The 23,508-nt window shown below is 45.3% G+C and overlaps 2 protein-coding genes across 2 annotated transcripts in view; one reads left to right on the forward strand and one right to left on the reverse strand.

Annotated features, from left to right (window-relative positions):
- Window positions 1-1,920: 1,920 nt before the first annotated feature.
- On the reverse strand, window positions 1,921-9,624 carry etfrf1 (electron transfer flavoprotein regulatory factor 1). The gene is made up of 3 exons (XM_033039450.1): window positions 9,536-9,624; window positions 4,369-4,452; window positions 1,921-2,930 (listed from the first exon to the last, which is right to left on the reverse strand). Exons 2-3 carry the CDS (start codon window positions 4,411-4,413, stop codon window positions 2,718-2,720), a joined length of 258 nt encoding a protein of 85 aa, XP_032895341.1. The 5' UTR covers window positions 4,414-4,452; window positions 9,536-9,624; the 3' UTR covers window positions 1,921-2,717.
- dnai7 (dynein axonemal intermediate chain 7) overlaps window positions 9,621-23,508 on the forward strand; it is a 51,615-nt gene continuing 37,727 nt past the window's right edge. Inside the window, exons 1-5 of the mRNA XM_033039442.1 lie at window positions 9,621-9,711; window positions 15,940-16,042; window positions 16,405-16,496; window positions 19,465-19,569; window positions 20,893-21,030. Coding sequence (XP_032895333.1) covers window positions 9,709-9,711; window positions 15,940-16,042; window positions 16,405-16,496; window positions 19,465-19,569; window positions 20,893-21,030 — 441 coding nt within the window. The 5' untranslated portion in view covers window positions 9,621-9,708. The remainder of the gene's footprint in view (window positions 9,712-15,939; window positions 16,043-16,404; window positions 16,497-19,464; window positions 19,570-20,892; window positions 21,031-23,508) is intronic.

A 23,508-nucleotide genomic window follows, 5' to 3' on the forward strand; every position in this document is an offset into this window, starting at 1 on the left:
GCATGTGTATATATGTATGTACTTGCAATTCATTTTGTTAAAAACTCATTGGTTCAATATTTTGGCAATGAAGCATGGGTAAGAAAAGCCCCATTTGAAGAAGACCTGAAATGTCACGTTCCTTTTCTGAGTTACTCCAGCATTTTTTCTTATCCTTGGTATAAATCTGCAGTTCTTTTCTACCAAGCAATGGTAAGCTTGCTTTCTATAACACTTCCGTTTACTGTAAGTACTCTTCGATAAATTAAAAAGAACATTTACTGTGTTTTTTACCAAGTATCTAAAGAGATTTTAATAAGTAAATTACAGGAAAGAGGGTAACTAGGGAGAATAGAGCCCCTCAGAAACCAAAGCTGTCATCTGTGTGGAACTGCAAGAGATGGGCAAGATCCTCAATTAATATTTCTCTTTTCACCGTGACAAAAGACATGAAGACTAGTGATCTCCGAAATGTCTTTAGTCCAGAATGCAGTCAAGGATGTGCTGAACATCCTCGGGCAAATGAAGGTAGGTAAATCACTTGGGCCTGATCAAATATCTGAAGATACTGTGGGAAGCCAAAGAATAAATTACAGGTGCCCTAGCTGAGATACGAATCATCATTGGATACAGGTGAGGTGCCAGAAGAATGGAAGGTTGCCAATGTTATACCTCTGTTTAAAAGCTGCAAGGAAAAACGGGGAACTATAGCCCAGTGAGTAACATCTGCAGTAGGTTGGTTACTGGTGAGTATTTGGAGGGATGAGATGTATATGTATTTGGATAGTCGGGCTGATTAAGGATAGTCAGCATTGTTTTGTATCTGAGATGTGGTGTCTTATGAAACCATTTTTATTTTTTATTTTTTTTAAGTAGCCAAAAAAGGTTGACTGGGACAAAGCCATGGACACAAAGCTGGAGTAACTCAGCGGGTCAGGCAGCATCTCTAGAGAAAATGGGTGATGTTTTTGGTCGGATCCCTTGTTCAGACTGACAGAGGTGAGGTGGGTGGGGGAGAGAAATAAACTGGAGGAGAGAAGGCCTGAACAAATCGGTCGGCAACGAATGACCTCAGGAAGAATGGAGCCCATAATGGTCCATTGTTGCCTTGGGAAGGTATGACAATGAGGGTTACAAGAATGCGAACGGAACTCAAAGATCCTATAGAGGTGCCACTCAAGATAGACCACTCCTGCTAAATGCAATGGGCTGACGTGTAGTACGCAATGGAACGTGGGCCTTTTTTTTTTCTCATCCATTTCAGTAACCCCACCCGACTCTCAGTGTAATCAACGTTGCGGGGAAACAGTTTGTGTTAATAAATTATAATTCTGAAAATGAGAAGATTTTTACCAAAGAACTTTTATTTTTACAAGGAAGTTTCCGTAACCGGCTTCCGTCTCCGCACTAGTATCTTGGCTCCGCTATGGGGTCTTTGGTGCGGAGACTGAAGACGGTTACGGAAATGGGGCTGAAAATTACCCATGAATCTGCCCGTGACTGTAATACGTCTTTTTCGTCGAGTGATCTATCTTGCTCGCTATAGGATCTTTGGTGGAACTGTTAGGATGACTCGAGTGCTGGAGTAACTCGCCAGGTTAGGCAGCATCTCTGGAGAACGGGGTGGGTGATGTTTTAGGTCTAGACTTCTTCAGACTGATGGGGAGGGGAGGCAGGACAAAGCGTGGCAGGTAATAGGTTGAAACAGGCAAGGGGGATGGTTTGTCAAAAGGTGGTTTGAGCAAAGGCCAGAGATAAGAACTGAAGGTGTGAGGCAGGTTTGAAGAGTTGTAGCTTGTGAAGCTGGAGAGGAACGCAGCAGGGTGGGGGGGATGTGTGGAGGGTGAAATAAGTGGGAGTCAAGGTGGAACACAGGGAGGAAGTGGGGAGAAAAGAGTGGAGGTTCTTGATTTTTCAGAATCAAAACTATTAAATCAAGAATTTGCATTTATGTAACGACTTTCATAACTTTTATCTGCATTCAGTTAAAGTATATATAAACCATTAAGTGATGCTTAATCAAAACAATCGTTTTATCAGCTGCATGTTAAGCACATACAATTTACTCAACTTGGTTGGCTTGAAATTGTTAACTTTTGGCATTATTTCATAATCATCTTGCACCTGCATTTTACTGACATTGCATTCAGGCTGAAAAATTACAACAGCTGTGTATCCTGCAGCATGTGCAGTTATGTTGTATTAATAATATGTTATAAAGTGATTTATCTCTTAAATGTGATCAGTAGAATTAAGAGGTTACGGACCTGTCCCACTTGGGAGCCATTTGCGCGTGGTGACGGGCATGTTGCACGCGGTGCCCCAGGATTTTGGGATATACAAAATCTTTGCGCGCCATCTGCGTGACGCGTAAATGAGGCCCAAGTGGGACAGGCCCTTTGGAATCCATCATCGATGAAACCCAATCTTTTTAAACCTAGGACTGAATTTTAAATTGTAACAATTTGTTACAATCGTTCACTGGATTCCACACAGTCGACTTCTCCGGTACAACTCAAAACTTATTAATCTGGCTGGCGACTCAGCAAACATTATTCTGTAGGTGTTAGTTGAATTGAAGTTTAACACCATCAAACTCCTAATGACACCATATATGATTAGTAGATCTCAATGTGAATGCATTTTGTGAAGTACAGGTAATATACCCGTTGATCATAGAACCACACAAGGATGCAAAGATATATTCTGGTAGTCTACAATTAAGTTGTGTAATGAAGTCACTTCTTATTGTCTTCATAACGATGTTTCATTGCTCTGTATTTCCTCAGGTAATACAAAGCTTCCAGTTCCTTCATCACATACTGTCCCCGGCCTATGAGTTCCTTGATTTTCTCAGGATCCGTAATGTCCTTGTTTTTCATGAAGGCTGCCTTGAGATGATCGTTGAAGTAATCTGCTCCCTTTGGGTATTCTCTGCCAAGGTGCAGCAACTTGAAGGCAAAACATTGATCTTTTAATCAAGGGTTCATTCAATTATTCAACTTTTACTGCATTTAAACAAATCGAACATATATTAAATTGTCTCCCAGGCAATTAATTAATCAATTGCTTTACAGATTCTTGCTCCAGTTGAATACCTGTTTCTTGTTAAAAGACAGTGCTAGAGCAACTCAGCAGGACAAGCAATATCCCTGAGAACATGGATAGCTGACTTTTTGGGTTGGAAACCTTCAGGCTGGTTGTGAGGAGGAGAGAGGAGCAGGACAAAGCCTGGCAGGTGGTAGGGGAACCTGAACGAGGGTTTTTTTTTGATGGGGTGGGGGATGGAATCTGGTTGAGGTTTACAACAAGTTGAAGGATATGGGTTATTTGTCATGACAGTATGGGGGAAGAGTAATCTTAAATTATATAAAAGCAGATTTGGGTTGAAGGCCTGAGATGGTTATTTTCTTCCATTTCCCAGGATCGACACTTGTTCGGTCCTGACTACAGGTGCTGTTTGTATGTACTCCCTGTGACCACAGGGTGCTTTGGTTTTCTCCCACACGAACCTGGGTCTCTGGTACTGCGAGGCAACAACTTACTGCTGTCATTCCTCTGAGTACAACACTATGACTGCCATATTATTCAAGCATTGTGTTACCTTTCTTTCCACTGTGAAAGCTTTATAGACACACAGGTTTACTACTTTTTGATTTATTTAAAGTGAAATACCCTATTCCAAATTTATCTTGAACAAGTTATCAGAAGATCATCGACAAATCTAACTTCCGGTCTTGGGCTTAACTAGATGACAGCCTTAAGATGGGAGGGTAGAGATTTACAAGGGACCTCAGGGCAACATTTTGATTCAGAGGGAGGTGATTGAAGCAAATACAATTATGATTTTTAAAGACATTTGGTTGGACATATATGGATAGGAAGGGTTTAGAAGGATAATGGGCTAAATGTGGACAAATGGGACTAGCCCAATATGGCAACTTGGTTGCATAGCCAAGATGGGCTGAAGGGCCTGTTTCCATGCAGTACAGCTCTGGCTTTAACTACACAGCTACCTGCCAACATGCCCATCCCTTGTGTGCAGAACCACCAGCAATAAGAGGCACCTTGGGTGAAATTTAGGGAAACCCTAATTATCTAATTATGCACCAACCATTGTCTCTGGGGAATATCACACACCAAATAGAAACGTGGAACAGAAGTGAGCAGATAATTAATGGATCCCTAGCTTGATCAAAGGGGGTTAAAAAACAACAGAAATCCACCTATTTCTGTGCTGACCAGTGCTGTTGATTCATACCAAGGATTTGGCTGGAAACCTCCCAAACTAAACAACATGGTTGATCTTGCAGCAATCAGTGTATCTAGGCACGGGAATCATCATTAAGTTCACGTTGAAGTTTTGTTACAGCCAAGCCAGAAACTTACATTTTTGTACAGTTTGATCACTTCACTTCTCAGAGGATTTGCCATGTTCTTCAAAAGGTTTTCTCACCCAACTTTTCAATGATACTGTAACAAAGAAAAACGACTCAAATCCAGGCATTCAGAATAAGCAAGGTCTTGGTTTGATCTCTGACCCAAATGACTGATATAGTGACGGTAGATCTCTCACTCGGAATCACATTTATTTTAGCGTACGGTCTTTGAAGCCAGCTTCTGAATCCCATGTCTTAGTTTAGGTTAGAGATACAGCACGGAAACAGGCCCTTTGGGCTACCGAGTCCGCATTGACCAGCGATCCTTGCACATTAACACTACCTTACACACATTACGGACAATTTTACATTTATACCAGGCCAATTAACCTACAAATCCGTATGTCTTTGGAATGTGGGAGGAAACTGAAGATCTTGGAGAAAACCCACGCAGGTCATGGGCAGAATGTACAAACTGCATACAGACAGCACCCGTAGTTGGGATCGAACCCGGATCTCTGGCGTTGTAAGGCAGTCCACCGATATGCCACCATGCCACTCAAATGTCAACTTACAAGAATACAGACAGCCAAAGCCAATACATTCAAATACACCATAGTTACTCCAAAAATCCCTGATCACCAAATATTAATTCAGCCACTGACAATGATGCAAGCAAATATCAAAGTTACCATTCCCTAAGACCCATCTTCTTCAGATTGAAGAAGGGTCCCAAACCGAGATGACAACTATACATATCTTCCAGAGTTGCTGCTGGATGGCTGAGTTACTACAGCATTTTGTGCCTTTTTAAGAGATTTATGTTATCAATAGCCATGGTTGAGGTGACAAAAGACTGAAAGGAAGATAATGTTAAAGCCTTATGTAAGAAAGGATACGAGAAAGAACCTCGGACAACAGAAAGGTGAACCTATCATCAGTGGTGCATAAAACATTGGAGGGGATTCAGAGAGATGGAATTTAGGAGGGCAAGGACTGATTATGGATGGTGTGGGAGCTTGTACATTGCCCTCCATAATGTTTGGGACAAAGACCCATCATTTATTTATTTGTTTCTGTACTTACAATTTGAGATTTGTAAGAGAAAAAAATCACATGCGGTTAAAGTGCACATTGTCAGATTTTATTAAAAGCCATTTTTTATACATTTTGTTTTCACCATGTAGAAATTACAGCTGTGTTTATACATAGTCCCTCCGTTTCTGGGCACCATAATGTTTGGGACACATGGCTTCACATGTGTTTGTAATTGCTCAGGTGTGTTTAATTGCCTCCTTAATGCAGGTATAAGAGAGCTCTGAGCACCTAGTCTTTCCTCCAGTCTTTCCATCACCTTTGGAAACTTTTATTGCTGTTTATCAACATGAGGACCAAAGTTGTACCAATGAAAGTCAAACAAGCCATTATGAGACTGAGAAAGAAGAATAAAACTATTAGAGACATCAGCCAAACCTTAGGCTTACCAAAATCAACTGTTTGGAACATCATTAAGAAGAAAGAGAGCACTGGTGAGCTTACTAATCGCAAAGGGAGTGGCAGGCCAAGGAAAACCTCGACAGCTGATGACAAAAGAATTCTATTATACAGAAAAATCCCCAAACACCTGTGTGACAGATCAGAAACACTCTTCAGGAATCAGGTGTGGATTTTTCAATCACCACTGTAGGCAGAAGACTTCATGAACAAAAATACAGAGGCTACACTGCAAGATGCAAACCACTGGTTAGCTGCAAAAACAGGATGGCCAGGTTATAGTTTGTCAAGAAGTACTTGAAAGAGCAACCGTCCTGGAAAAAGGTCTTGTGGACAGATGAGACGAAGATTAACTTATATCAGAGTGATGGCAAGAGCAAAGTATGGAGGAGAGAAGGAACAAGATCCAAAGCATACCACCTCATATCTGTGAAACATGGTGGTGGGGGTGTTATGGCCTGGGCATGTATGGCTGCTGAAGATACTGGCTCACTTATCTTCATTGATGATATAACTGCTGATGGTAGTAGCATAATGAATTCTGAAGTGTATAGACACATCCTATCTGCTCAAGTTCAAACAAATGCCTCAAAACTCATTTTTCATTCTACAGCAAGACAATAATCTCAAACATACTGCTAAAGCAACAAAGGAGTTTTTCAAAACTAAAAAATGGTAAATTCTTGAGTGGCCAAGTCAATCACCCGATCTGAACCCAATTGAGCATACCTTTTATATGCTGAAGTGAAAACTGAAGGCACTGTAAGGCACCTGCTCTACCGATACGCCATCATGCTGCCCTCTTCGTTAAAGGTCTGTAGATATTTTAATGCTTTGCTCTGATGCCGTATTTGTGCTTGGATAAAAGTTCTAAAATGCTACGACTGGACTCAGCAAATCATTGTGAATTCAGTGATCCTCCAGATTGCCAACATGGGTTTGTGCAGGGGAAATCATGTCTCTCCCATCTAACTGAGTTTTTTTGAAGAGGTGACGACGAATATTGATGAGGGCAGTGCGGGTGAAGTTATCTACATGGATTTTAATAAAACCTTTAACAAGGTACCATTTGGGAGGCTGGTCTGGAAAGTTATATAACATGGGATCCAGGGCAAGTTAGCCAATTACACAACACTTGGACAGGATAGGCTTGGGTGGATATGAGTCCGTTGCAGGCAGATGGCACTGACTCAGTTATGCAATGCAGTTGTTAATGTAGGGCAAAGGGCAGACTTCCGTGCTGTACATCTCAATGACTACACATTTACTTCCCCAAAGCATATTTATTTTAAAGAATTGTTTAAAAGGCAGTGGGACAGAGAGCAAGGTCTTAAGTAAATTCAAGGGATTTAACTGCCCATACAGGTAAATTAAGAACAACTACTGCTGACATTAGTTATACACCATTAACTCTATTTACATGGATTGGTCCCACTCTCAAAAACAAATTCAATCTCCAAATCCCTAAATTATACACAGCAATTAAACACTAACTCCCGTCTCACCCCAATTCCATCTGCACCAAATCTCATTTTCTCTTCATCCCCACCCCGAATCTTATAAGGGGAGACTGAGAAGAATATATGATACTGCATAGCATTATGAAGAACGAATGGTGACCTCATTTGAAACTTCTAAAATCCTTCTTTAAAGACCAGAGACACCAGAAACCTCAGATGCTGCCTCACAGTGCTAGAGACCCGGGTTCAATCCTGACCACAGGTGCTGTCTGTAATGAGTTTGTACCTTCATGTGACCTGTGTGGGTTTCCTCTGGGTACTCCGGTTTCTTCCCACACTCCAAAGACGCAGGATAATTGGCTTCGGTAAAATTGTAAATTGTTCCTCATGTGTGTAGGATAATGTTAGTGCGTGGGAAATGCTGGTCAGCACAGACTCGGTGGGCCGAAGGGCCTATTTCCGCGCTGCATCTCTAAACTAAGCTAAACTAAATCTTTGCTTGACAGCATGAATATTGACAGATCATTCAAAAAACAGTGTTGGGAGGAACTCAGCGGGTCAGACAGCATTTGTGGAGGGAAATGCACAGTCAACATTTTGGGTGGTGACGGTAGTCATAAAATACTGGAGTAACTCAGCGGGACAAGCAGCAACTCTGGGGAAAAGGAATGGGCAACGTTTCAGGTTGAGACACTTCTACAGCTGATCCTTCTTCAGACTGAGACTCAAGGGTGTAGACTACTTAGATATGTTTAGGTTTATTAATGCCACGTGTACAATATATTATTGTCAGTGAAAAGCTGTGTTTTGCATGCTATCCAATGAAATCAGATAATGCTACACATCAACACAATCAAGCTGAACTCAAGTATTGATTCACCTCTGCCCCATTGTGGACTATGGAACTGTTGTGCTACAATGCTGAGGGTTATGCACTCTGAATCTTCCCCTGCTTACTTAAGTTTGACTAGATTGTATATATGTATATAGTATTCTTGACAATAATAAAGCTAAGCCTAAACCCACAATAGGCAGAGAAAAGGGAATGATAAAGTATAGATTATGGTGCTCAGTACTGTAGCACACAAGTTTCAGAGAGCAAGGTCCAATGTCTGCAATGGGGTAGAGGTGAATGGTAACCTGGCAGTACCCCAGCTAATGGAAGGACCTTTCAGAGGCCTGATGAAGGAGACATTTCATCTGTCAGAGGGTGGTGAATCTTTGGAAGTCTCTACCCTAGAAGTTGCAGATAGATTTGTGTCTGAAAGGAACAGGGGGGCATGGGGTTGGATCTGGGTACAGTGGCCATGACCTTGATCATTCGGGGCGGTTCTGAGAGGCATGGGGTTGGAGCTGGGTACAATGACCATAACCCTTGTTTAAGAAGGAACTGCAGGTGCTGGAAAATCGAAGGTAGACAAAAATGCTGGAGAAATTCAGCGTGTGAGGCTTCAGACTGATCTGAAGAACGGTCTGAAGAAGGGTCTGAGTCTGAAGAAGGGTCTCGACCCAAAACGTCGCCTATTTTCTTCGCGCCATGACCATAACCGTGGTCGTTTGGGGAAGTGAGAGGGATCGAGGGGCATGGGAATGGGGGATCGATGCAGGGGATCATGGTTCCTTGGGATGGGGTGGGTAGAGTGGCCATGACCGTGGTCATTTGGGAAGGCGCCTGCAGACTGAAAGGGATCGTGGAACATGGGGATGGGGATGGAGCTGGGTACAGTGGCCATGACCTTTGGTCATTTGGGGAGATGCCTGCAGACACTGAGGGATGGTGGGGCATGGGGATGGGTACAGAAGCCATGAACTTGGTCAGTCGGGGAGGTGCCCGCTGTCACTGTGTGGGCAGGGGGATCGAGGGGCATGGGGATGACCTTGTTCAGTCGGGGAGGTGCCCGCTGTCACTGTGTGGGCAGGGGGATCGAGGGGCATGGGGATGACCTTGGTCAGTCGGGGGTGATGCCCACAGGCACTATAGAGATACTGGGTACAGTGGCCATGCCCTTGGTCATTGAGATGCCCACAGACACTGTATGGGATCGAGGGGCATGGGCTGGGTACAGTGGCCATGCCCTTGGTCAGTCGGCGAGACGCCTGCAGCCGTGTCCCGGGGACTGCGGCCCTTCTGCCCGCCGGGGCCGGCCTGTACTATCGTGCCGGTGGGGCTGTGTTCCCGCGGCGGCAGCGCCATGGACCACCTCCCCCTTCTCCGTCTCTGACCTGGTTGTGCGGCCCACGGATCCGCCACCATCGCCCGCTGTCCGCCGTCCCCGATCCCGACCCCGCCCGCCCCGCGTACCGAGCCTGCGCCAGGCCCCGGCCCTGGCTAGGCCCCGCGTTGCCCGGCAACCAGGGGAGGAGCGGATAAACAAGGCCCGGGGCTGGAGGCGGCAATGGTGAGTCCCTGCTCTCACACAGAGAGGGGGGGGGGGGGGGGGGCAGGGGAGAGAGAGGGGAGGGGGATAGAGAGTGAGGGGGGGGGGGGGGGGGGTAGAGAGGGGGAAGAGCGAGGGGAGAGAGTGAGAGAGAAAGGAGAGAGGGAGAGTGAGAGAGAAAGGAGAGAGAGAGAGAGAGAGAGTGGGAGAGGGAGAGGGCGAGAGAAAGGAGGGAGCAAAGATACTAGAGCTCTAGTATATTTGGGAGAGAGGGGGGAGAGAGAGGGAGAGGGAGAGGGGAGAAGGGGGATAGGGAGAGAAGGGTCAAGAGTGTTTTATTGTCATGTGTCCCAGATAGAACAATGACATTCTTACTTGCTGCAGCACAACACAATATGCAAACCTTATCACATACCAGAAGGGAGGCTTTTAGGGGTAGGAGACTGGTGTGGGGGGCTGGGGGGTGAGTGGAGGTGACTTTATGGGTTTGGGTGTAGGATAGTTTGGGTTTGGGGGAAGGCGCTAGAGGGGCGAAGTGTGGGTGACTTTTGGGGGGATGGGTGCAGACTGGGGGTGGGTGAATTTTGGGGGGGGCAGGTGGGTGACTGGGGGTGAGGGGGAAGCGCAGGAGACTTGGGGAAGGGGGGGGGAGTGCTGGAGACTTTGGGGTGGATGAATTTGGGAGGTGGGGTGGGTGAAATTGGGGAGGGGGTGCTGGTGGCTTTGGGGTTGGTGACTTTGGGGGGTGGTGGGAGCAGGATACTTTGGGTCTAGGCGCTGGAGGCTTGGGGAGGGGGGAGTGCAGGAGATGTTTGGGGTGTGGGTGTCTTGAGTGCACAAGACTTTGGGGGTGGGTGCAGGACACTGGGTGCTGGAGATGTGGGGAGGGGGAGTGCTGGAGACTTGAGGGGAGGGTTGAGGTGACCTCTGGGTGTGGATGGGTGCAGGAGACGGGGGTGGGTGCTGGAGGCTTTGGGAGGAGGGGGGTGCAGGTGACTTTAGGAGGGGGAGTGCAAGAGGGGAGGGGGTGCAGGAGTCATTTGGGAGGGAGCAAGCAGCAGGTTTGGTGGGTGCAAGAGGCTAGGGGCCAGTGGGAGTTTGTGAGACCTGGGGGTGGGGTGGGGGGGTGGTGCAGGAGAAATGGGTCAGAGGATAAATATTACTAAATATGTACCTAGAATTATCACTAGAGAAATAATATACCGATTATCTCTGAAGTGTTTACTGTAAGCATTGGTGATTCCAGAGTAAATCATCTCTTTATATTACTGTATAGTATTGGATTATTATTGTCAAGTCAAGTCAAGTCAATTTTATTTCTATAGCACATTTAAAAACAACTCTCGTTGACCAAAGTTCTTTACATCAGTGCAGGTACTAACGTGCTGCATACAGTGGTACATAGATCTAACAATACATACATAAATACATACATACAGCGCTCCCTCAGAGGACCTCAAGAAATGCTCGTGAGTAGAAATCAGTTTTAAGTCTCGACTTAAAGAAGTCGATGGAGGGGGCAGTTCTGATGAGGAGAGGGATGCTGTTCCACAGTCTAGGTGCTGCAACCGCAAAAGTGCGGTCGCCCCTGAGCTTATACCTGGACCACGGGATAGTCAGTAGCCCCCAAGTCGGCCGACCTGAGGCACCTGCAGGTAGAATGGTGGGTTAGCAGATTATGGATGTAGGTGGGGGTAAGTCCGTTAAGGGCTTTGTATACATAAAGGAGGAGCTTGAAATTGATTCTGAACCGCACTGGGAGCCAGTGGAAAGTGGCCAGAATCGGGGTGATGTGGTCCCCTTTTCCGGGTGCCCGTCAATTGTGTACAATAAAGGGGTGAAAGACATTTGTTGTTGTGCTATCCAACCTAAATCAGATGATTCCATATACGTGAATACAATTAACCCCAAAGAGCAAAGAGAGAAAAACACCAGAGTGCAGAATATAGTTTCTCAGCATTGCAGTGAGCCAGTTCCAGAGACAAAGTCCAATGTCCGCAGTGAGGTAGTTTGGAAAATAGCAGTCGTACCCAAGCTTATGGAAGGACCATTCAGAAGTCTCATTACCGAGGAGAAGAAGTTATTCCTGGGTGGCGGTACGCATTTTCAAGCTATTGTATCTTTTGGCCGACAAGAGCAAGGAGAATTGGGGTGGAAAAGGTCCTTGACTGCTCTCCCGAGGCAGTGTAAAGTGTAGATGGAGACCATGGTGGGGAGCCGCCTGGTCTGGGCGAAGGGCTCGGCTGCATCCATTACTCTCTACATTTTCTTGCGGTTTTGGGCAGAGGTGTTCACAAACCAAGCAGCGATGCAACCCGGATAGTATGCATTTCACGATGCATCTGTAGCAGTTGGCAAGAGTCGTTGGAGACATGCCGAATTTCCTCAGTCTCCTGAGGAATTAGAGGTGTTGCCGTTCTTTTTTGGCTTTAGCTTCAATGTGTTTGGTCAAGGGCAAATTGTTGGTGATATTTATACCCAAGAACTTGAAGCTCTTGGCTATTACCACTTCGGCTGATTGGGGCATGTCCTCTGAAATGCTTCCTAAAGTCAATATCTAGCTCCTTCGTCTTATTGACATTGAGGGAGAGGTTGTTGTCCTGGCACCATGTTACTAATCTCTCTGTCTCCCTGTGCCTGTTTTCATGCTGTATCTCTAAAGTCTAAAACCTACCGTTGTTTGAAGTGTATATGATTTGGACTTAGTAAAATACCAACTATCGTATAGTTCATACAAGGCTCTGCAATCTAGAATATCTTACTTTTTACCATGTCAAACATATCTGAATATAAACACAAAGGCTGGAGTAGCTCAGCAGGTCAGGCAGCATATCTGGAGAAAAAGGACGGGTGACGTTTCGGGTCAGGACCCTTCTTCAGACTGAAGACAGTCTGAAGAAGTGTCCCGACCCGAAACGTCACCCATCCTTTTTCTCCAGAGATGCTGCCTGACCCGCTGAGCTACTCCAGCACTTTGTGTCTATCTTCTTTGGTATATACCATCATCTGCAGTTCCTTCCTACACAAATCTGAATATAAATCTGGTTGCATGAACCTGCTTGGTTTGTTTTGTTTTGATTGAGGCAATTTTAGATCCGAAGCAATATTTTAATCTCTGAATTCATTATGAAATATCTCACTTATTCTGTTTTGTTCTCTTTATGGTGACAGGCTCCAAAGGATAAAAAGCTCCCCAGGAAGACTAGAAAAGAGGTAGTGTAGCATATTGAAAGAGATGATAGATTTAGATATCTTACTGCAGTATTTAGATATCTTACTAAGTATATACATTTAAGATGTAATAGTCAGATGTATTTTGAATAGAGCGGTATGAAGAGCATTTAAAAAATGTTTTTAGAGTAATGTTATTGATAGCTGAAGGCGAGAGGTTCTAACCATCCATTGATTACGAAGTGTAATATGGGTAGGATGCAATATAATTTGTTCTATGAAAATAATCTAATCACAACCACTATCCCTCACTCTTGGCTAAATTTTCAAGCCTTATTTTAGGGTAAAAAATAGCGTCCTCATTGCCGGGAAATACGGTATGTGTGAAGTGAACCAACTTGCATCAATGATTCAATGACACTTCTTGGTCACATGTACCTACAGTAGGTGCATCGAAGTGCTTTGTTTTTGCATACAATCCGGTAAAATCGTACAGCAGACCTCACCTGGGCAGTACACAAGCGTCGCCATGTATCTGGCACAGACAAAGTGCAGATGAAAGAGATTTTGGGTCTTTTAAATACATTTTTTTTTAAAGTGTTTAGCATGAGTGAAAACTCGTTGTATTGTGGGTGAACATCCAAGTCAAGTCAAGTTTATTCGTCACATACACATACGAGATGTGCAGTGAAATGAAAAGTGGCAATGCTCGCGGACTTTGTACATAAAGACAAACAAACAAACAACCAAACAAACTCCAAACAGAATGGAACAGAATCACATATTCTTTTACATATTAAATATTGTGGGCGGAAGGAAAAAGGGAAAAAACAGCACTTTTTAAAAAAGCAGTAGAGTGGTACAGTACAGTTAGTCCCTGGTGAGATAGGAGTTTACAGTCCTAATGGCCTCTGGGAAGAAACTCCTTCTCAACCTCTCCGTTCTCACAGCATGGCAACGGAGGCGTTTGCCTGACCGTAGCAGCTGGAACAGTCCGTTGCAGGGGTGGAAGGGGTCTCCCATGATTTTATTAGCTCTGGAGTTGCACCTCCTGATGTATAGTTCCTGCAGGGGGGCGAGTGAAGTTCCCATAGTGCGTTCAGCCGAACGCACTACTCTCTGCAGAGCCTTCTTGTCCTGGGCAGAGCAATTCCCAACCAGATGGTAATATTTCCGGACAAGATGCTTTCCACAGCCGCTGAGTAGAAGCACTGGAGGATCCTCGGAGACACTCTGAATTTCCTCAATTGCCTGAGGTGGTAAAGGCGCTGCCTTGCCTTACTCACGAGTGCTGAGGCGTGTGATGTCCATGTCATATCCTCAGAGATGTGGACTCCCAGATATTTAAAACAGATCACCCTATCCACAGGATCCCCATTTATCCTCAATGGTGTGTACGTCCTCGGATGATGTGCCCTCCTAAAGTCCACGATCAGCTCCTTAGTTTTTTTGATGTTCAAGAGGAGGCTGTTGTCCTGACACCAGAGTGCCAGATCAGCCACCTCCTCCCGGTAGGCCTTCTCATCGTTGTCTGAGATCAGGCCCACCACCACAGTGTCATCAGCAAACTTGATTATTGAGTTGGAGCTGAACCTAGCCACACAGTCATGTGTGTACAGGGAGTACAATAGGGGCCTGAGGACGCAACCCTGGGGCGATCCTGTGCTCAGGGTGAGGGACTTCGATGTATTCCCTCCCATCTTGACTACCTGGGGCCTGGCGGTGAGAAAGTCCAGGGCCCAGGCACACAGGGGGGTGTTGAGCCCTAATTCCAGTAGCTTCTCGGCCAGTCTGGTGGGGACTATCGTGTTGAAGGCTGAACTGAAGTCTATGAACAGCATCCTCACGTAGCCCCCCTTCTGGCTGTCAAGATGAGAGAGAGCGGTGTGCAAAACCTGGGAGACCGCATCGTCCGTGGATCTGTTCGGACGGTATGCGAACTGTAACGGGTCCATGTTTCGAGGGAGGAAGGCGCAGATGTGTTTCTTCACCAGCCTCTCAAAGCATTTCATGACTACCGAGGTAAGGGCCACCGGACGGTAGTCATTCAGACAGGCTGGGGAGGCATTTTTTGGTACCGGTACAATGATGGATTTTTTGAAGCCACCGTCCTGTTTCAGAATAACTTGGTGGAAAATCTAATTGATGACTAAGTTTGGCTGTGTAAAGGGTGTAAACAAGTATGAAAATCTCAAATAGAAGAAAAAAATGTATAGTGCCAGGTGCTGCTGTACCACGCGAGGATATGCTCAAGTTTGTTTTACTCCAAGTTCATGTGTTTTTGCACTGTTTCCTTTTGGTATTGCGCAGCCTTATTTTTCACCCATAAGGTTTAGAAGGCACCTATATCCTTCGCTCTGACTTTGCATTTCACTCCTCTTCTCACCCTTATCTGACACTCTGTGTCTCCTTTGTCACTTATTCCACCCATCTGTCAATACAACTGCCCTCGCCTGTTTCCACCTATCACTTGCTAAGCTTTGTACCATGCCCACGGTTTCATTTTCCAGTTTTCTCCCCCCTTACTATTTCACGTCTGAAGGGTCCCGATCCGAAACATCACCTGTCCATTCCATCAAGAGATGCTGCCTGCCCCACTGAGTGGAATTGCAAGGAATTGCAATTCCAGCAATTGCAATTCCTTGTGTCTCCAGGTTTAAAATGTCCATGCTGTATGGTGATATTGATGTGGCACAGACTACCTGCACAATTGGAGGTTACTGAAATGACCCTCATTTCTGTAAAAGAGCGGCACTGTGGTGCAGTGATGGAGTTGCTGCCTTACAGCGCCAGAGACCCGGGTTCGATCCTGACTACGGGTGCTGTCTGTACGGAGTTTATATGTTCTCCCCGTGATCTATGTGGGTTTTCTCCGGGATCTCCGGTTTCCTCCCACATTCCAAAGACGTACAGATCAGGCTAGGTATGATTGTAAATTGTTCCTTGTGTGTATAGGGTCGTGTTAGTGTGCGGAGATCGCTGGTCGGCACAGACTCGGTGGGACGAAAGTCCTGTTTCTGCGCAGTATCTCTAAACTAAACTAAACTGATGCCCTGTCCGGTATATCATTACTCTCAGGCTTCTGCTCGAAGTTCAGCTGCTTCAAAGAGGGGACAGAGACGTAGCAGATCTGAAGAGAAACTTATTAGGCAAGAGGAGGAGAGAAAGCATTTGGAAGAAGGTAAATATCCTGCTTGTTTTTTAAGCCGTTTCCTGGGATTCATAATCACTGGAAAGATAAGCATTTATTGGTCACTCGTGGTTTCCCTCACTAAAGGTCCTGGATAAATGAATTGGACTTTTCGTCGCAACACAACACACGTGATTATTATACATGCCGGCATGGACTCGTTGGGCCAAAGGGACTGTATCTCTAAACTAAATCCTTTTCCTTCCACAGATGCTGCTAGGCTCGTTGAGGTTCTCCAGCAGATTGTCCCTTCAAATGTTCTCAATGCTGTGGTGCAAAGAATTTCGTATTCAAGACTCGATGGACCGAATTCTGCTCCTATGACTCATGAACTTATGTTTTATACTTAACAGAGGAGTTACGACTGGCAGCGGAACAGCTAGAACGAGAAATTCTCGAGCAAAAGAGGCTTGAGGAAGAAGAGAGGGCGAGAATTGCAACAGAGGTTTGTGTAGTTTTACTGATAGTGCTCATCACCTGGAACTATGGAAGCATGCCTTTCATTCATTTCTTTATTGTACTTGTTCATACCTCTAGTTTCCCTCTCCCCTGACTCTCAATCTGAAGAAGGGGCTCGACCCGAAACGTCACCCGTTCCTTTTCTCCAGAGATGCTGCCTGACCCACTGAGTTACTCCAGCATTTTGTGTCTATCTTTGGAAGAAACTATGGAAATAAAAGTGAGGGAGTGGGGGTTTTACAGATATGGGCAAAGAATATTTATAAAATGGGTTCTTCTTTTCTAAGACTGCACAGAGTAAGCCGCTATTTAAATTCTTCAATTCCTCCTAATTTTTGAAAGGAAGCACATGGCCAAAGAATCTTTAATAAACGTTGGTTTCTAAATTTGTGAAATATACTTTCTTATAGCCATCAGGTTCTTGAACTGACCAGCACATCCTTAATCCTATCTTGGCAATGGAACACTTACACTAACATGGAGTATAACATGACCTCTGGGAATGTGATTCCCAACCCTCTCACCGCAGCTGTTGTGAATGGATCCCTCACCCATCTCTCCTATGTCCTGTAATTCTGCCCTCGTTATCCCTCCCTCCCAGATGGAACAAGGATAGAGCACACACACACACACACACACACACACACACACACACACACACACACACACACACACACACACACACACACACACACACACACGTACTTTTGTCTACCTTTGATGTTGCAGCATCTGCAGTTCCTTCTTGAACATGTGTATGATAGACTTAGTGTGCAGGACATCTCTAGTTGGCTCAGACTGGGTGGGCCGAAGGGCCTGTTTCTGCGCTGTATCTCTAAACTACCCCTTTCTGAAGTCAAATGATTGGTTCCTGCTACGGATCATTGAACATTTTCAAAATGCAGTTTGATTTTAATGAGATAATCAATGATTAAAAATGTTATGATTGTGCAGACTGGAAGTTGGTATTGTTATTTGGTTTATTATTGTTACGTGTGCACTGAAAATGTTATATTTCCATGCTATTCAATCAAATCAGATCATCCTTTACATGAATATACGCTCAAAAGGAATAGGAATACAATTAGGCCATTCGGCCCATCAAGTCTACTCCACCATTCATTCATGGCTGATCTATCTCTCCTTCTTCTTCTCTTGCCTTCTCCCCATAACCTCTGACGCCCATACTAATCAAGATTCTATCTATCTCTACCTTAAAAATATTCACTGACTTGACCTCCACAGAAGAATTCCACAGATTCACCACTCTCTGACTAAAGAAATTGCTTCTTATCATTTAAACATCATTTAATACTGAGGCTATGATCTCTAGTCCTTGACCCTCCCACTAGTGGAAACATCCTCTCCACATCATGAATATTGTAATGCATGATAGTAGATTCTCTGTTTAAGAAGGAACTGCAGATGCTGGAAAATCGAAGGTAGACAAAAATGCTGGAGAAACTCAGCGGGTGCAGCAGCGTCTATGGAGCGAAGGAAATAGTCAACGTTTCGGGCCGAAACCCTTCTTCAGAGTGATTTCCTTCGCTCCATAGATGCTGCTGCACACGCTGAGTTTCTCCAGCATTTTTGTGTACCTATAGTAGATTCTCTTCCGGGACTAGCAGGCAAAGAGTCATCAGTGTCGGCAGCAAGTTGGCATATTTCCTATCAGTTCTATTCATTTGACATGAATAAAAGTCTGTTGCCAATATAATCTGTTGATAGGCACAAAATGCTGGAGTAACTCAGGGGGTCAGGCAACATTTCTGAAGAAAGGGAATAGGTGACTTTTTAGTTCGAGACCCTTCATCATTTTGTGTCTATCTTCGGTGTATTTTTTCTCCAGAGATGCTGCTTGACCCACTGAGTTACTCCAGCATTTTGTGTCCATCTTCAGTGAAAACCAGCATCTGCAGGTCCTTCCTACACATATTGTGTTGAGTAGAGTTGAGTGATTTAAACATTTTCCTGTATATACATCCTAATAGGCTATTGGCAAAATATGTTTAGGAAGGTACTTCAGATGCTGGTTTAAACCGAAGAAAGACGCAAAATGCTGGAGTAACTCAGTGGGACGGGCACCATCTCTTGAGAGAAGGAATGGGTGACGTTTTGAGTTGAGACCCTTCTTCAAACTGAGTCGGGGGAAAGGGAAATGGGAGGTATAGACAGTGATGATGTAGACAGATGTAGAACTTCTTCTTCTTGCGTATGGCGTGCACAGCCTAAAGTTGCAGGACAACTTGTTCTATTTGATCATACTTGATTGTGCACGTCGGGTTGATTGCATTAGTCGAAAACAGGGCGGACCACGTGAGGGTTGATGTAGAACAAAGGAATGAAAGTAAAGTAACTATGTTAAAGGAAACAGACCATCGTTAGCTGTCTGCTAGTTGAGAATGAGAAGATGGTGCGACTGGGATGGAGAGAGGGAATGACGGGGTTACTTGAAATGAGAGAAATCAATATTCATACCACTGGGTTGTAAGCTGCCCAAGCGAAATATGAGATGCTGTTCCTCCAATTTTCATTTCGACTCACTCTGACAATGAAGGAGGCCTCGGACAGAAAGGTCAGTGTGGGAATGGGATGGGGAATTAAAGTGTCCAGCATCCAGGAGATCAGGTAGGGCCAGGCAGGCTGAGCGAAGGTGTTCAGCGAAACGATTGCCCTGTCTACCTTTGGTCTCACAATGTATAAGACTCCACATCTTGAACAACAGGTACAGTAGATAATGTTAGAGGAGGTACAAGTGAACCTCTGCCTAACCTGAAAGGACTGTCGGGGTCCCTGGACAGAAACGAGGGTGGAGGTAAAGGGACAGGTGTTGCATCTCCTGTAGTTACAGTGGAAGGTATCTGGCTTCTATCTTTGGCAAAATATGTTAGTATTATTGAAATCTAATTTATACATTAATGTAACGGAATTTTATTTAATTTTACCCAAAACAGGATCAGATCCGTAAAGACAATGAACTACCTGAACTTTTACAAATTTTGAAGATGAATGTGGCTTCAGTTCATAAGTTGCATAAAAATCTTAGAGAAGCTACCAAGGTAATACATTTCAATATTGTACACTCTTCTACGCAACTTTTCTCTTAAAGACTGAAAAGACTAATTATGAGTTTTGTGAGCATTGTTGTAAAATAATAGTCATATAAAATTGAGGCATTTGAAAGAATAAATATTGTTTTGGTGGGGATACTGATAAAAGTATTGTGATCTTAAACTTTGAGCAAGGCCATAACTATGTGATGTAGAAAGCACTTCCTTACACATGGACAGTGACAAAGTCAAACCCTTATGGGCCAAGTGTTCGGCTGGCAACCGGAAGGTAGCCGGTTCGAATCCCGCTTGGAGTGCATACTGTCGTTGTGTCCTTGGGCAAGACACTTCACCCACCTTTGCCTGTGTGTGAATGTGTGTGAATGTGTGTGAGTGATTGGTGGTGGTCGGAGGGGCCGTAGGCGCAGATTGGCAGCCACGCTTCCGTCAGTCTGCCCCAGGGCAGCTGTGGCTACAGAAGTAGCTTACCACCACCGAGTGTGACTGAGGAGTGAATGAATAATGCGATGTAAAGCGCCTTGAGTATTAGAAAGGCGCTATATAAATCCCATCCATTATTATTATTATTATTATGCCATTCAATCATGACTGATCTATCTCTCCCTGCCTTCTCCCCTTAACCTCAGACACCGGTACTAATCAAGAATCTATCTATCTCTTCCTTAAAAATATCTACTGACTTGGCCTCTACAGCCTTCTGTGGCAAAGAATTACACAGATTCACCACCCTCTGACTAAATAAAATTATCCTCATCTCTTTCGTAAAAGAACGTCCTTTAATACTGAAGCTATGACCTGGTGATTGAAGCAGAAATGTTAATGGCGTTTAAAAGATTTTTGGACAGGCACATGGATATGTAAGCAATGGAAGGTTATGGGTTATATACAGGTAGATAAGTGCTGGTCTGGGCATCATGTTCGTCACAGACATTGTGGGCCAAAGGACTTGTTCTTGTGCTATACCGTTCTGTGTTTAAGAAGGAACTGCAGATGCCGGAAAATCGAAGGTAGACAAAAGTGCTGGAGAAACTCAGCGGGTGCAGCAGCATCTATGGATCGAAGGAAATAGGCAACGTTTCGGCCCGAAACGTTGCCTATTTCTTTCGCTCCATAGATACTGCTGCACCCGCTGAGTTTCTCCAGCACTTTTGTCTACCTATACTGTTCTGTGTTCTGTTCAGAATATAATTTGAAGCTAGATGCATTTTATTTCATTCCATTTGACAACACTGCAGTTTGAGCTGTGATTATTAATATTTCAGTTTTGTTTTAAGGCTGAAATAAATAACATGTCTGATTTTACTCCTTCAGTGGCAACGTTACATGAAATGTGATGGAACCCCTGATCCAACGATTCCCCAGGAGATCAATACCTTCATTAATCTCGCCAGAAAAGATCCAAATACAGACATAAATGCGTTGCTTAAATGTGGTAGAATAATATTAGGGGTAAGTCTGAACAACTTTTCAACCAAAAAACACCCCAGAAAACACACACATTCCAAAGTCCAGTCCACAGGTTGGAATTCCCGGAGTGCTCCCGATCCAGGAAGCCTGCAGGCCCGTGATCTCGCCCGACCGCCTCTGTGTCCTGGGGGAACCTTCTGCAGCTGACTTTGAAGGTAGACAAAAGAGCTGGTGAAACTCAGCGGGTGCAGCAGCATCTATGGAGCGAAGGAAATAGGCAACGTTTCGGGCCGAAACCCTTCTTCAGACTGATGTAGGGTGGGGGGGGGGGGGGGACGGGAAGAAGAAAGGAAAAATGAAGAGGAGAAGCCCGAGGGGAGGAGACAGCAAGGGCTACCTGAAATTGGAGAATTCAATGTTTATGCCGCTAGGGTACAGACTGCCCAAGCGGAATATGAGGTGCTGCTCCTCCAATTTCCGGTGGTGCTTACTCTGACCATGGAGGAGGCCCAGGTGCGAACAGGTGTTTTAAGAAGGAACTGCGGATGCTGGAAAATCGAAGGTAGACAAAAGTGCTGGAGAAACTCAGCGGGTGCAGCAGCATCTATGGAGCGAAAGAAATAGGCAACGTTGCCTATTTCCTTCGCTCCATAGATGCTGCTGCACCCGCGGAGTTTCTCCAGCACTTTTGCCTAGTGCGAACAGGTGATCAGCGATCGGCGTATACTTGCTGGGCAGAAAGGCCTGTTTCTTTTCATTAATCAATCAGAAATGTCACCTCTCCTTGGATAGTGAAACGTTATGCCCTCCCTGATGCTGCAGGGAGTTGCAGACTGTGAGACATAACCTTTATTGATGGTGGCTACCCGAAAATAATCCTTAAAGGGCCTGTCCCACCATAATGTGATTGCATACTCTAACGCGACCAAACGTGGTCGCTTGAGGCGTACGGCCGCGCGGGGCCGGTTCCAATCCGAACCGCGGAGGCGTATGGAGTTGTGCGGGGTTGGAACCGACATCATACTCACCAATTAGCTGGGCAGGAGGCGGGCCGATTATATTTGGACGTCGCATGGCGGTGACGTCATCACGCACCGGCACGCCGGGCTGTGACGTCATCGCGCTACGCCACGTGCTAGACGTACGCCATCAAGACGTGGCGTACGACGTCAAGATGCTGCGTACGACGTCAAGACGCTGCGTACGCCCGTCGAGACGCTGCATACGCCCTCAATGCGCCTGCGGGCCGACAGGCCGTTGGCGCGCGGAATTTTCGGACAGTGCAAGATTTCTGGAGCCCCGCGCGATGTCGGGACCGGCCACGCACAACTCCATACGCCTCCGCCGATCGAAGTGGGACCGGCCTCGCGAGGCCGTACACCTCAAGCGACCACATTTGGTCGCGCTAGACGCATGCCATCGCATGCTGGTGGGACAGGCCCTTAAGGCTGGAGGAAAGGAGTGACATTAACCTTGACCTCTATTGTTAGAGCAGTCTAAGTATTGCTGAGGGGTTGAAGTGTGCATGTTGGGGCTCGGACAATAGAATGTCATATATCACTGTGCCAGTTGCCTTGGTAAGCCTGATCCTACACAGAGGTTGCCCTGTGGTGAGATTGAGATATGTAGAAAGGTCATTCTGGGCTCCAAGAGGGGAAGGTCTTTGTATATGAGCATTTAGAGCCAGGGATAAATAGGGCACGGAAACAGGCCCTTCAGCCCACCGTATCCACAACCACCCACCCATCAACCATCCACTTATACTAATCCTACATTAATTCCAATTCTTGCAACCCCCACTGCCACCATCGCACCAGCTCTCCCACAACCACTCATCTACACACTGGGATCAATTAACCTATCACCCCAACGTCTTAGGGAAGAGAGTGGAAACTGGAGCACCTGGTGGAAAACCACGCATTCACGGGGAGAACATGCAAACTCCACACGGACAGCACTCAAGAGGAGAATTGAACCTGGGTTTGCGCTGGTGTGAGGCAACGGCCCTACCAGCTGCACCATTGTGGCCCCATCTCTGCCCTCTTCCTTGCAATCCCCAATATTGGCTGTGTTACTCATAGTGTCTCGTCTGACGCTCCCCACTCTATTAGTTATACCATCAAGATCACCTTGGAAGCTCCCAATGCAAGTACTTTCTAAGGGATAATTAGTCAATTGACCTCAACAGAAATATCTGCCATAATGTGGTATATATTTAAGCCTATATGTTCAAAATCTTTCAGCGACCCTGATACGTCAGTCAATGACGCCGGTAGTCGCCGAAAAAATCGCCAAGTGGGACAGGCCCTTTAGACTTTACTTTGGACTTTAGAGATACAACACAGAAACAGGTCCTTAGTCCCACCGATTCCGCAATGACCTGTGATCACCCTGCACAAAGGCACTATCCTACACACATTAGGGACAATTTACAATTTTACCAAAGCCAATTAACCTACAAACCTCTGTCTTTGGAATGTTGGAAGAAAACGGAGCACCCAGAGAAAACCCACCTGGTCA

Source organism: Amblyraja radiata, chromosome 21 (genome assembly GCF_010909765.2).
Source record: "Amblyraja radiata isolate CabotCenter1 chromosome 21, sAmbRad1.1.pri, whole genome shotgun sequence".
NCBI lineage: Eukaryota > Metazoa > Chordata > Chondrichthyes > Rajiformes > Rajidae > Amblyraja > Amblyraja radiata.

Excerpts from the sequence above, each read along its gene's own strand:
- etfrf1 (XM_033039450.1), bottom strand. The coding sequence starts at position 4,413 with ATGGCAAATCCTCTGAGAAGTGAAGTGATCAAACTGTACAAAAAT. Across the intron at positions 2,931-4,368 it reads TGATCAAACTGTACAAAAAT|TTGCTGCACCTTGGCAGAGA; the intron begins GTAAGTTTCTGG and ends TTTGCCTTCAAG.